Here is a 13683-nt window from a genome sequence, read left to right as displayed (position 1 = left end):
TGTTATAGGTGCCGATTTTTTTATTTTAGATCCACATGAGGGGTTGGGAAAGCGGGAAAAGCCTCATATGTGCTGTTTTAGATGAACCGACACATATAATTGCGTCTCCTATTACAAGTTTTGTCGTAGTGTTTTAACTACATGGTGACTATAGCATAGGTATAGATACTACTGGGCGACAGCCAAGCTATTCGAAGGTCGTAGATACTCAGATACATCGTAATTGTACTAGATCTAAGAGAAGTGTGATACTCAGATACACTATAATTATGCTAGTCGATGGCCGATTAAGCTATATGCCTATAACCAGTAGGGATGTAGGCTAGCTTCTGCTGGACCTCATTCACAAATATCATGCTTCGGTACCATCATAAAGGTTGGATCTTCTATGGTGTTCGTCCGTGTTTAGCTACCAATACCGTCATTGTTGCCAGTGTTGCCAGTTTTGGTTTAATTTCTTATAAGTTATAACATGATAAATATTTATTACTCCCTCCGTCCTATAATATAAGGGATTTTGAGTTTTTGTTTGCAATGTTTGACCACTCGTCTTATTCAACAAATTTGTGCAAATATAAAAACGAAAAGTTGTGCTTAAAGTACTTGGAATAATAAAGTAAGTCACAAAGAAAATAAATAATAATTATAAAATTTTTTTGAATAAGACGAATGATCAAACAGTATAAGCAAAAACTTAAAATCCCTTATATTATAGGATGGAGGGAGTATCAATTTCCATTGGTTAAGTTAATTGCACATATCAATGGCGCGGCTCTCAATTGTTGAAATCCTTCAACTGACGACTCATTTGGAAGGTTATTAAATCTTAGCTAGCAAATATCTTTAGGCTATTGCTATCTACTGTAAAGCAAAATTAAACTAGTACCATATATATGTGGGCGCATGTGCTGTCTATTTATATGCGACAACTATATTTTGTACAGCTAAAGAAAAGATACTACAGCTATTCTGCCTGCAAGTTTCCGTATAGAGGTTGGATCGATATATACTCCTATATATGTAGATCCTCTCCAGCACAATGGCCATACATAAACTGACACTGCATGTAGAAAGAAACAAACGAACTGTCAGTTCATGTCAACGACAAGTAGTCTTGAGCGCAGGCTCGCGTCTGCAGCTTTCCAGCGCTCCCATCACCAGCCGTAGTGTGCACGCAGAGAAGCGCAGGCGGATCGGCATGCATGGCATGCATACCTGGCTTGTACATGCTTTTGTTCCCATGCTCGCTCTCTCTCCCATCCATGGACACAACTACTGCAGCTCTCTCTCTCTCTCACTGAAGGTCAGCAGGGTTTGGGGTTGATAAATTAATACCCCAGTACAGACGATGTACTCATGCACTTCATTTTCTCGGACTTCAGAAAGAGCATCGATCTATAGCCAGCTGATAGCTGCCTATCTAAATATCTAATACGCTGTATTCGTCTGTGATGCCGGAGAGGGGATCGATCAGATTGAAGGGACATCCGTCCTCCGGCGGCCGGCCGACCGGCAAACGTCGCTGCCGAAGGTAGGAGGAGGGAGATGTGGATGCTGTCTTTAGTTTTGGACCACATCGCGCAAGCTAGCCTGCCGGCTAAAGCACACGCAGAGGACTGAGGAGAAGAGGTGGCATGGCTCATACCAAATGATATATATGATTGACACGGAGGATCAAATTGGTCGCATCTAGAACAGGAAATGTTCTTCACCTCCCCGTTGTCATGCACGAACCAAGGAATCAATCCAGCCTACTTTCCCTCATATTTTTATTAGATTAAATAGATAGATATACACTGCATTAATTCACAACAATAAAAAAAGAAGGAAAACTTTTACGGTATAATATAACATGTGTTGTGCTTTAATATATATACTGAACTCAAGCATCTGCACATCTTTTCGATCTAACTCTCAATCGATCACTAATCTCGAGCGGTTCGAAGATCCTCTCGTAGATCTGAGTGATATATACATGGGTTTCCCTTACCGTCGGTAACCACGTGGTTACCGGGTTTACCGTGGGGTACGGCAATATAAATACCGCGGTAACCTCCTTAAATTCAAATAAATTTAAAAAATAATTTAAATTTTTGATAAATTTTACACGGTTTTTCACGGTTACCGCGTGGTAACCGTGCTTACCGCCGGGGCGCCATAATCCCGGCCCCGGCGGTTTGGGAAACCCTTTGTATTGATGTACGCGTGTACAGTGGTAGCACGCCGTGCCCGCAGTGCACGTTGTAATCAACCAACCAATCATGATCCACGCGAACATTATGATTGCATATTTGCATTAAGACGGGGCAGCGCAACACCGGCAAACGCAGAAGCATCTATCATGCGCGCACGAACGATGGATATGCACATGATGGCCCGTCCCCGTCACGCGCGCGGCTGCGGCTGCTGCTGCTCGAAAAGACGAAAGAGAACGAGAAAAAAGGATCGCAAAGTGGGTAAACACTAACCTGTCCACGGGGCCGGACCCCGGCCGGACGACACGAGGGGATAAGAGAGCGAGACGGAGGTGGTGAATTCCGGTCTCCAGACCGGGAAACGACGGCGCCACCACACCACCGAAACCTCCATAGCATGGGCGCAGTTAACCGGAGCGCAGGAGGGGCCCACCCGGCCGTCTCCAGTAAAGCAGGCCCTCCCATCCGTCGAGCCCACCAACATCGCAAAACTTCGGCTAAGAAAGAATCGAACAGTGGTTTGATCCGGGCATTAGGGGTTGAGTTGTGATCCAAATTTATTTGTACTTTATAACACTACTGGAAACCAATTTTCCCAAGCGGCCAAAACTAATTTTCACAGGCGGGAGGGAGGTCCGCCTGCAACACAACGACTGTGAAAATCGATGATTTTCGCAGTCGGGGCAACGGCCCGCCTGCGAAAATGCAAAAAAACGAACAAAACAAATCGCCGCACCGCCGCCGCCACGCGCCTCGCCGCCGCCCCCCTCCCTCGGCCGGATCTAAGAAGGGAGGGGAGGGGAGCCGCCGCCGCCGCCGTCGTCGCCGCCGTCGTCGTCGCCGCCGCCGCCGCTCCACGCCATCATCGCCGCCGTCGGCCTCCCCCCTCCCTCCTCCGGCCAGATCTGCGAGGGAGGGAGGGAGGGGAGACGCCACTGGCCGGCCCACGCCGCACCACACGCACCGTTGCCGCCGTCGTCGTCGCCGCCGCCGCTCCACGTCGCCCCGCGCCGTCGTCGCCGCCGTCGCCCTCGCCGCCCCCCTCCCTCCTCCGGCCAGATCTAGGAGGGAGGGGGCGAGGGGAGACGCCGCCGGCCGCCCCGCGCCGTCGTCGCCCTCGCTGGCCTCCCCCCTCCCTCCTTCGGCCAGATCTAGGAGGGAGGGGGCGAGGGGAGACGCCGCCGGCCACGCGCCCCACGCCGCCGCCGCCGCCCCGCGCCGTCGTCGCCGCCATCGGCCCCGCCGCGCCGCCAGAGATGAGAGGAGAGGAGAGTCAGTGAGGGAGAGGAGAGGAGAGGAGACTGAGTCAGTGGAGGGAGAAGGAGAGAGAGAGAGAGAGTTGAGTGGTGGGAGGGGTGGGATGAGAAGATAAGGGTGGGGTTTTTTTTGGGGTAGGTACGATTTTTGCAGTCGGACTACATAAGGTTCGCCTGTGAAAATCTATTTTCGCAGGTGCCGCTTAAGTAGTCCGCCTGTGAAAATGCGCCGCTTAAGTGGTCCGCCTGCGAAAATAGATTTTCACAGGCGGACAGCGAACTTCACCCCGATTTATATTTTTTAGGCGGTCATTTGGCTATAAGAATCATGTCCGCCTGCGAAAAAAAGACCCCTGCGTTGGGAAAAATACAGGAAAAATGTGTTTTCTAGTAGTGTAAAGGCCAGCTTCTACCAAGGTGAAGTGGAGGCCAGTAGATGCCGGAGGCTGGGCCGGAGCGAAGCAGAGGTACGGATCGTCATCCCTTTTAGAATTTCACATCATATATATACCTCTTGTAAGCCGTCGTTCGGTATTGTAACCTCACTCCGATATTGTGAAGATATTTTACTGGCTGGCGCTCGTGGTTTTTTCTCTTCTGCTTTGGAAGGGTTTTCTACGTTAAATCTCGTGTCTTCTGTGAACGATATATTGTTTTTTATCGTTTGTTTTCATATCGTTTTCTAACGTTAGGTTGGTGATTACGTGAAAAATCAGGCGGACAGCTAGCCAGGATCAAACCACGGCGAGGTGAATACTACTTCATGCCACGGCAGTGGCCACCACACCGGCAAACCGCCCTAGCTCGCTCGTCGTCGTTCGCTAGCCACAGCCCAGCCATATGCATGCGTGAGTGAGTGATGACCACAACAACAAGGACTGCAGCTCAGCTGCGCGGCCTGCAGGCGCGAGACGTCGTCGCCCCCCACGCGATCGCCCCCGCGCGCATGCATGGCGAGAACCACCTCGCTCTCGCTCTGGCTTTCGCTACGACGCGCGCTCTGGCTACAGGGCCTTTGAACTTTGCATTTGGATGGTTCCGGGAGGCAGGCGGGGTCCCCCCTTCTCCACTCCCCTCCCCTGCCACGACGATGCCGCAGGCTTTGCATGCCGCGCCGAAGCGGGGTCGCACACACGCCGCGCGCTGTGGCGCTGCCTGCCTTCTGCTGTACAGCCCAGTAGCAACTAGCAACCCTCTCCATTGCTCGCCCGGCGTCCGGTACAGGTACACCAATGGTTTTACTGTTCTTTTACTGTAACAACAGGCAATGCGCCAATGCCTGATCCTGATCAGTGATGCTGTGTCGATAATTATAATCCAGGGCCCGGCGGAAAATAATTATAATCCAGAATCGTCTGGTTGATGTGTTTGATGAATCTGGATTTGTAGTCAGGTTCCCGTGATCGTGACTAGGCCTAGTTGCCAGAATGTCTGGACTTGGATGGATTGAGTGATGGATGTATTGCACGCGCAGAGTAAGGTAGGACAATCTCCTGGTTTTCTCATGGAAATCGTGAGAATCTCATATATATATATACAGTAGTAGTACACTAGTAGCTTTGTATAGTCCAAAAACTTCCTATTTCGAACATGAAATGGGCCCGTCATTATTTGTGAGTACGTAGGCCATTCCAAGGCTTAAATGCAAAAAGTCTACTTTAACTCCCTTAAAAAAAGTAGGTAGAATCCTATTCGTACCTCTTAATCGGAAAACCGGATGACTCCCCTAACTATTGAAATTGGTATAATTTGACTCCCTTAACAGTTTTGGAGTGTGGTTTAATTTCGCTGACATGGTGCTTAGACCCAGTCCAATCGGCTAACTCAGTGTTAGTGTCACATTTTCTTCATTCCTTTTTATTTTCTCTTTTTCTCCAGGGCAGTGGGTGGTGGTCAGCGGGGAAAGGAGCCAGACTGCGAGAGGGCCTCGACGTGATGGTGCTTGAGCAGCGCAGCGGCCACAAGGAGCACGCGGCGTGCTTCGGCAGCCTGGGCCGACGCCACGAGGTTGGGTGGCTCACAAGCCGACTTACCTCGACTCGTAAAAACTCATTAAGTTAAAGAGCTATTTTGGCTCGACTCGTTAACATAACGAGTTAAAAATGGAACTCAACTCGGCTCAATAAAAGTCCGAGTTGATTCATTAAACTCACTAAACTCGTTACACCGAAATACATGGTTTAAAAATCATATGCAGTATAATTTGTGATTTTATGACCAAAGATTATGATTGCCATGCTATGTATCATGACTCATAAGATTGTGCTACAATGTATAATTATGAGTTCACGACTTTTACACCTGCAAAATATGAACAATTAATTTCTATCTTAATGCATCATGAGCTCAGCGAGCTAACCAAGTAACTCACGAGCTAGCTCGAGTTGGCTCGTTAAGCAAACGAGTAAAAGTTCAAACTCAACTCGACTCATTAACTACTCAAGTCGACCCGAGTTTTACACGAGTTGAGTTAGCTCATGAGTTTCAAGCTTTTGTGCACCCCTCACGAGGAGGGCTTTGAGCATCGCGGGAGCCACAGGGAGGGCACGGTGTGCTCTACCCGAGGGAGGGCTGACGCCATAGGGAGGGTGGCGTGGTCCGGCTGTCGATGACGTGACCCGCTTAGATCCGCTTGCTCCTCCTTGGGCCGCATTGTGCAATGCCTCAAAGTTGTGCCACTCTCCGCCACGAAGTCGCGCCGCGCTCCGACTCAGCTGCATCGTCACTCGGTTCATCTCGAATCGTGTACTTGTGTGGGAAGGGAGAAAGAGACATCGCCGCTCTCTGCCACGAGGTCGCGTCGTCGCTCAGTTCGCCTCGAATCGCTCGCAACGCGCTGCCGCCCCTACTACCCCTTTTCCGCTCCATGCCGCCGCCATCGACCGGGGGAGGTTGGGATATGGCGCCGCGACCAATGCTGATGCGTACGGATCTTTATCGAGGCCAGTGGCATGACCCAACGTGGGGGTGCCACGTCTGATGGTGGTGCGCGGTTTTCCTTTGGGGCCTAGCTCCCTTGCTACTGCCGCTGTGCACCCCCTATTGCCGTCGATCTACTGCCTTGATGCTTCCCGCGGAGAGGAAGGTGAGGAGGGGATAGGGAACGAAGAGAAGAAAGGTAGCCCCACACACCAACTCAACTAGTTATACTAGGTCAAAGCACCACATCAGCGAAACTGTCCTCCAAAACCTTCGAGGGAGTCAAATTATACTGGTTCCAATAGTTTGGGGAGTCGTCCTACCTAACTTTCTGGTTAAGGGGTACAAATTAGATTCGGACTACTTTAAGAACTCGAAGTAGACTTTTTGCGGCTTAAATCCACATAGCCACGAGAGATGGTCCGCCGTACGGCCCAATTTCTATATGGGCTCTTTCTTGGGGGATAAATGTGGGCCTACTACCCTTTCCTCCCAATCGTGGATTCGTGGTTCTGATCCAGTAAAGCTAGGGTTTTATTACTCCGCTCTGCCCGCCGCCTCCGCTTCGCACACCCCGCCGCGCCGGAGAATCGTCGTTGCTGGAGAGCGCTCTTCAACAACCGGTCGCCGACGAAGGCTTGGGAATCAAGAAGGTGGGAAGCCGGCATGGACTCCTTCTCGTCGTCGTCCGGGTCGCCCCCCAACACGGAGGCGCTCATGGACCAGATCAAGGCGCAGCTCGCTCAGGCCTACGCCCAGGAGTTCCTTGAGGTGAGATCCTCCCCACCCAAATCGTTTCCTCTCTTGTATCTCGTTTGTTAATGCGAATCTGTATGGATGAATATTCATTAGGTAGGTGGATACTTGGTTTAGGTGACACTAGATTTCGCTGGTAGCACTCTACGGAAGCGAATATTTGGGGGTAGAATTAGTTTCCTGTTTTGTGGTTTTCCGTATTCTAGTACTAAAGTAATGAGCATCAGTATTCAGTAGCACCTTCAACAAGCTTAACAATAGCTTCGTTAGAGTGGTTTGATGTTCTACAAGTTACAACAGTTCCATTTACCGGATTGGAGGGCGATACAGTTTAAACATGTTGGCATAGGATGGATTTTAGTTTCTGTATCCCTAGTGTTGTATCTTGTATGATTAAATCTATACTCAACAATCCCATTACACTCCAGTAAGTCCTATTGTTTGCATAGGATGGCTAAAACTCATAAATTGATTTTTGTCCAAGAAAAGGATTATTAACTTGGAACCGCTTAAGAAAGTATTATTAAATTGGAATCAACATGCCCATGCTGTGACTTTCATGCTCACTGTATTCATTGATTGTAATCTGCATACTGATACGAGTTGATCATACTGGTGTGCATTGCGTCCAAATGTCCAATTGAATCACGCAATTGGATGTGGTGGCTCATCTGTTGATTTCTTTTGTTATTTTTACTTGGCATATACGGTTATACGGTGATGACTTCTTGAATTTATCAAGAAAACTGAGGATTGAAGAGCATAAATTTAACAGTCTTAATGCACACTTTAAGTACCAAGAGAAATTGGGGCTGTCTGTGGCTGCGCAGCAAGCACAGTTGAGCACACCCTTTGGTGAACTGTAACAACGTATTTGGAATAGGTGCATCAAACTCATCTATCATTTACAATACATATTGAATTTGGAAACTTAAAATGTTGTCTTGATGAGGTAAGATCTCCCCAGTCTAGTGATGACCACAACCTTGTAGGACTGATAGAAGGAACTTAGGATCCAGTACATACCCATGACTTAAGCATATTATAAAACCAATAGATATAATAGTTAACTATTTAAATTGACTGGACCAGGGACATCGAGTCACCTAGACTTTATAATACAGGCCTGATTTTTGGTATATACTTCGAACTGTTGCATTTTCTATTTCAAGGCCTCATAGAGTCAGAACTATTAACTTGTGCTGGCCTGCCACGACCAGAAAGGTAAAATATGTGTTCACAAAGTTAGCATTGAAGTTGACCCTTCCTGTTGCTACACTATTACTACGAAGTTTGACATATGAGTAATTAGGCTGCGTTCGTTCGGGTAACATTGAGGGAGATAACATCTCGTTTTCCGCGCGCACGCTTTCCAAACTACTAAACGGTGCGTTTTTTGTAAAGATTTCCTATAGGGAAGTTGCTTTTAAAAATCATATTAATCCATTTTTGAAATTTAAAATAATTAATACTCAATTAATCATGAGCTAATGGCTCACCTCGTTTTGTATATCTTCGCAATCTCCTCAATCACCTTCTCCTCAAACTCACCCTTAGTCTTGCTGATCAAGTGATTCTGCCACTGTTGGTTTACATGACATATATGTAATACAGATTACATGAGAAAAAGGGTAGTGTTTGAAATAAAACATGCCAATTCCAGGCATTGCTTCTTTGTTAAACACATGACATGGTCGTAATTCTCTCTTGTTTTGTTGTTACAGACTGTTGGAAACAAGTGCTTTGCCAAGTGCGTGACAAAGCCAGGATCAAGCTTGAGCGGGAGCGAGAGCAGTTGCATATCACGCTGTGTTGATCGTTACATTGAGGCAACTGGTATTGTCAGCCGAGCTCTGTTCAGTTCCACACGCTGAGCGACGATGTGTAGCCTTCAGTTGCTGCTTAAATCAGAATTGGGGAAAAATGTTTTTCCTAGACTCGTTATTTTTGCCTTTCTAATCTGTGAGAAAGAGAGCAACCTTTATATTAATTAAGTGGCAACTATTAGCTAAGCTGGTTTTCAGCTGTTAAAAGCCACAAATTCTGCCTTGCAGTTTCTCTTAACTGTTTGTTTCTTTTGTTCCCCATGGGGCACTACCCTATCATGATGGTAGTAGCATCGTTTGCATTGCTTGAGAGGACTGACCTGTCCTGCCGGTTGCTCAAGAACTCATGAGAGGCTGGTTGAGTAAATGAGTACATCCTGTTTAAGTTAAACTGATTCCAGTCGAAAGTCGAAACCAGCTTTGACTATAAGTCACTGACGGTCTGGCCCCACCGTTGAATCAGCTTCAGGCGGCCACCAACTGCAGCAGCCCGGCGGCCGCATGCCCACATCGTCGCCCGTTCAACCCTCGTGCCGAGCTGACGTTTACCGGCCGGTTGCCGTGGCACGCGCGCGTTGACGCGCCTCCTCCTCCTTCGCCGTCCCTCCTACCTGCTCGGCCTGGCTGCTCGCGTTTTTTACTCTGAACTCCCCGACCCGATCAACCACCGCGGCGCGTGAGTCCATTCATCCCCAAATCCACCCGAGAAAGAAAGGAAGCAAAGCGAAGCGAATCCAACGATTTTTCCCATGGAGCAGCCCAAGCCGCCGTCGGTAGCCGCCTCGGCGGCGGAGGCGCAGAACCCGAACGCCTTCACCTGCGAGCTGCCGCACTCCATCTACGCGCTGGCTTTCTCCCCCTCCGCGCCCGTCCTCGCCGCCGGCAGCTTCCTCGAGGACCTCCACAACCGCGTCTCCCTCCTCTCCTTCGACCCCGTCCACCCCACCGCCGCCTCCTTCCGCGCCCTCCCCGCGCTCTCCTTCGACCACCCCTACCCGCCCACCAAGCTCCAGTTCCACCCGCGCGCCGCCTCCGCGCCCCACCTCCTCGCCTCCTCCTCCGACGCGCTGCGGCTCTGGCTTGCCCCGCTCGACGATCTCGCCGCCACCGCCACCGCCGCCGCGCCCGAGCTCCGCTCCGTCCTCGACAACCGCAAGACATCCGCCTCCGAGTTCTGCGCCCCCCTCACCTCCTTCGACTGGAACGAGGCCGAGCCCCGCCGCATCGGGACCGCCTCCATCGACACCACCTGCACCATCTGGGACATCGAGCGCGGCGTCGTCGAGACGCAGCTCATCGCGCACGACAAGGCCGTGCACGACATCGCCTGGGGGGAGAACGGCATCTTCGCCTCCGTCTCAGCCGACGGTTCCGTCCGCGTCTTCGACCTCCGGGACAAGGAGCATTCCACCATCTTCTACGAGAGCCCCCGCCCGGACACGCCGCTCCTCAGGCTGGCATGGAACCGCTATGACTTCCACTACATGGCCACCCTGCTCATGGACAGCAGCGCCGTCGTCGTGCTCGACATGCGCGCGCCCGGGGTGCCGGTGGCCGAGCTACACAGACACCGGGCGTGCGCCAACGCGGTCGCTTGGGCGCCACAGGCCACGAGGCACCTCTGCTCGGCTGGGGACGACGGCCAAGCGCTGATTTGGGAGCTGCCAGCGACGCCCGGCGCAGTGCCGGCCGAGGGGATTGATCCTGTGATGGTGTATGATGCCGGTGCAGAGATAAACCAACTGCAATGGGCGGCAGCTTACCCGGAGTGGATATCGATTGCCTTTGAGAACAAGGTCCAGCTTCTCAGGGTCTGACGAGGTTGGTTCCTTTGGCCCTTCATGGTTCAAATAGTCTATTGATTCATAGCATAATATTTTTAAGATTGAATAATGCTGATTCTAAACATTAGTATTAGATTTTGGGATTGTTGAATTTGATTTATCAGAAGCTTCCACATTATACTGCAAAAGTAACCTCATTCATCAGTCCTATAAAGGTTAGGGCCTGTTCACTTTGATGCCATTTTCAACCTTACCAAATTTTGTTAAAGTAGCCAAAAAAGTGGCTACATTTAGTTTGCTGCCAAATTTTGGTAACTATATAAGAAATCCTGCCAAAATTTAGTAAAGTTTTTTTTGGCATCAAAGTGAACAGGCCCTTAGAATTTCCTAATATTGTTGGGTGAACTCAATTTGTGATGAACTGTCTGGTGGATATGTTTCTGGAATGATCGACAATACAAGATGCTTCATTTCCATACAAACTAGAAGGCACGATTATTATAGTGGTGTTGTACTTGCCCCAACTGAACAAAGGTTATCGGTTCAAACCAAATCGAAACATCAATCAGCACACAAGCACTTTTTATGACACTTTGTCACCTTCATTTGTCCATTATTTCATCCTGTGATTGTACCACCTCCTCTGCCCCTTCCCTCAATGTTAGTCAGCACTGACCAGGATTAGATGAAATCTTCTTATTTTCTTGATGTCCTGGACTTGTGTCTATTTATGATCGTAAGTTATATTCTGACTGTTGATGGAAAAAAAAACAGATTTAGACTATGCTCCATTCTTTTCATTATTCTGTTTACAAGGTGTAAATTCCCATCACAACAAGAGCCAACAAGGTATTTTGTTCAACATCAAATAAGAAGCGCTAACTAGAAGCAGAACCTAGTATGTCTGACTGCCATTTATCCTACCGTACTCGCACTTCAGATACTGTTTCTGGATATTATTGTCTATGTCAGTGTCCTTGTAATATATATGTTTCTTTTAATCTTAGTCCCAACAGTTCTAATTCTATATTGAGTAATTTGATATTTTTTGCAGCCGATTGTTTAATCTATCTGTATAAACATAAAGCCCATACAACAATTCCTAGGCCTCCCTGCTTACTCTTCTCTGGTGCAAGCTGCATTTTATTTGCTTAGATGATATATTCTTTAATGCCAGCATGACATACCGCCAAATTTCTAAAGCAATCCAAGCAATGTTCAAATCGCTTCACAACTGGGACATCAATGGAACATGGCATGGAATTTGATTATGTTCTACTTCGAAAATATTTAACTTCTCCTTCAGCTGCCTAGCATTTCTAATGTCTTGTGAATCATCTTAACCTTTGTCTATTATCGATGTAGTATCCCTGTACATTTGATATGAAACCCCCTTTTTTGCCATGCAGATGTTTTCTGAAGGATGTTCGACTCTGAAGCCTTGGCGTTTCTTCTATTCCATCAGTTCACATGTGTCTTATGTTGGTGATCTCTTGATATATTCATTACTCTACTCTCCTGCTAAGCTACGTAAAGCATGAAACTTGCAGCAACGATTGATCTTGTGGCCAGCTTTAACTTGAACTTTGTGGAAGTTATCGGCCAGCTTTAACTTGAACTTTGTGGAAGTTATCTGTGTTGTGAACATAGAAATATAGATACTAGCCTGCCAGTACAAGAATCAGCTGATGAATGGATAGATGGACTGCTCACTGCTCCTGCATTTAGTCCTGTAGTCATTTTCGTTTTTCTGCTCGTGCTGTGCTATTCATCGCGCTAGCTTTCTTCATTTGCTTCTTGATAACATTATCATATGCTAATATAATATTTCCTGGATATTTGATCATGTTTAGGTTGTACAATGTGTCTTCTTTTCATACATATTTCCTGGAGTAGGATTTAGGTAGGGAGTAGGGGGGTCTTCTCAACCACCTAAGAGGTCTGAAGAGATTATTTCAAACCTGTAATTAAAGCTTTTGAGGGCCTAGCAAAGATTTTGATGCCAACACATTCTCAGTCTTTTTTTATTCTACTCTGTATAACATCTCCATATGTTTTTCGATATTCAAACTTAGTGGAGTACTATGTTTTGAAATTAATTAATCCAGAGGTATGTAAATGCCCTGAAACGTAATTCAAAGCAGTACAATATTCCATCTTCCGAGGGATGATGGGCTGAATTAGGTCCTTGGGCCATCTTCCGGTGGAATAATTTCACAGTTGGTCCCTCAATTTGTTGCCTAGTCTGATTTCCATCCTCAATCTAGAAAACCGGATATAACCCATCCCCAACTTACAAAACCGTGCAGATGAGGTCCCTCCGCAGCATTGTGCCTAGTTTTGGATGACGTGGACGTGGCACCTACATGGCTCCTTTGACTAGATCCTCGTCCCACGTGGCATTGACGTGGCGCTTGCGTGACAATTCGATCTTAGAAAAATAATAAAAACCGTGGGACCCACATAACCAGCTACACACAAAATAATAAAAAAGTGGGGCCCATGTGGTCCCACATGTCATCCTCACTCCATCTTCTCTCTATCCCCCTCTCTCTACCCTGCACTACAAGGAGAAGGGCGGAGCAGCGGCGGGCGAGCTCCTAGAAGATGTTCGCCGGTTGGGCCACCGAGCGGGGTTGCTCGCGACAACGACACTCCATAGCCTCAATGGCCCTCCTCACTCCCCAACCCCGTTGGCGACGCTGGGGTGTGGCCGACCACCGCAGCGCCGCCCTCACGACAGCCACGGTCTCCCCGCCTGTTGACGAAAAAATCGAACACACCGGCCTGGGAGATCTGCTTAGCTCCTGTGCAGGTCCAAAGATTAATGCGATGCGGGCGTGACAGTCAGTTTAATCCTGCAACTGACAAGATTTGCAAATAATAGATCAAACAGCCGATCGGCTGACAAGCCGATGGAGTAGTTCCAGCCGATAGTCGATAATAG

The 13683-nt window shown here is 48.3% G+C and overlaps 2 protein-coding genes across 2 annotated transcripts; both read left to right on the top strand.

Annotated features, from left to right (window-relative positions):
- The first annotated feature begins 6874 nt into the window (after positions 1-6874).
- On the top strand, positions 6875-9205 carry LOC127763590 (mitochondrial import inner membrane translocase subunit Tim13). The gene is made up of 2 exons (XM_052288340.1): positions 6875-7141; positions 8851-9205. Exons 1-2 carry the CDS (start codon positions 7037-7039, stop codon positions 8998-9000), a joined length of 255 nt encoding a protein of 84 aa, XP_052144300.1. The 5' UTR covers positions 6875-7036; the 3' UTR covers positions 9001-9205.
- Positions 9206-9348: 143 nt separating this feature from the next.
- On the top strand, positions 9349-12582 carry LOC127763589 (protein TRANSPARENT TESTA GLABRA 1). Its single transcript, XM_052288339.1, has 2 exons — positions 9349-10773; positions 12146-12582. The coding sequence occupies exon 1, from the start codon at positions 9702-9704 to the stop codon at positions 10767-10769; it is 1068 nt and encodes a 355-aa protein (XP_052144299.1). The 5' UTR covers positions 9349-9701; the 3' UTR covers positions 10770-10773; positions 12146-12582.
- The last annotated feature ends 1101 nt before the right edge of the window (positions 12583-13683 follow it).

The sequence above is a fragment of the Oryza glaberrima genome, chromosome 2, assembly GCF_000147395.1.
Source record: "Oryza glaberrima chromosome 2, OglaRS2, whole genome shotgun sequence".
Lineage (NCBI taxonomy): Eukaryota > Viridiplantae > Streptophyta > Magnoliopsida > Poales > Poaceae > Oryza > Oryza glaberrima.
This window is presented reverse-complemented; position numbering and strand designations above follow the sequence as displayed.

Excerpts from the sequence above, each read along its gene's own strand:
- LOC127763589 (XM_052288339.1), top strand. The coding sequence starts at position 9,702 with ATGGAGCAGCCCAAGCCGCCGTCGGTAGCCGCCTCGGCGGCGGAGGCG.
- LOC127763590 (XM_052288340.1), top strand. The coding sequence starts at position 7,037 with ATGGACTCCTTCTCGTCGTCGTCCGGGTCGCCCCCCAACACGGAGGCG. Across the intron at positions 7,142-8,850 it reads ACGCCCAGGAGTTCCTTGAG|ACTGTTGGAAACAAGTGCTT; the intron begins GTGAGATCCTCC and ends TTGTTGTTACAG.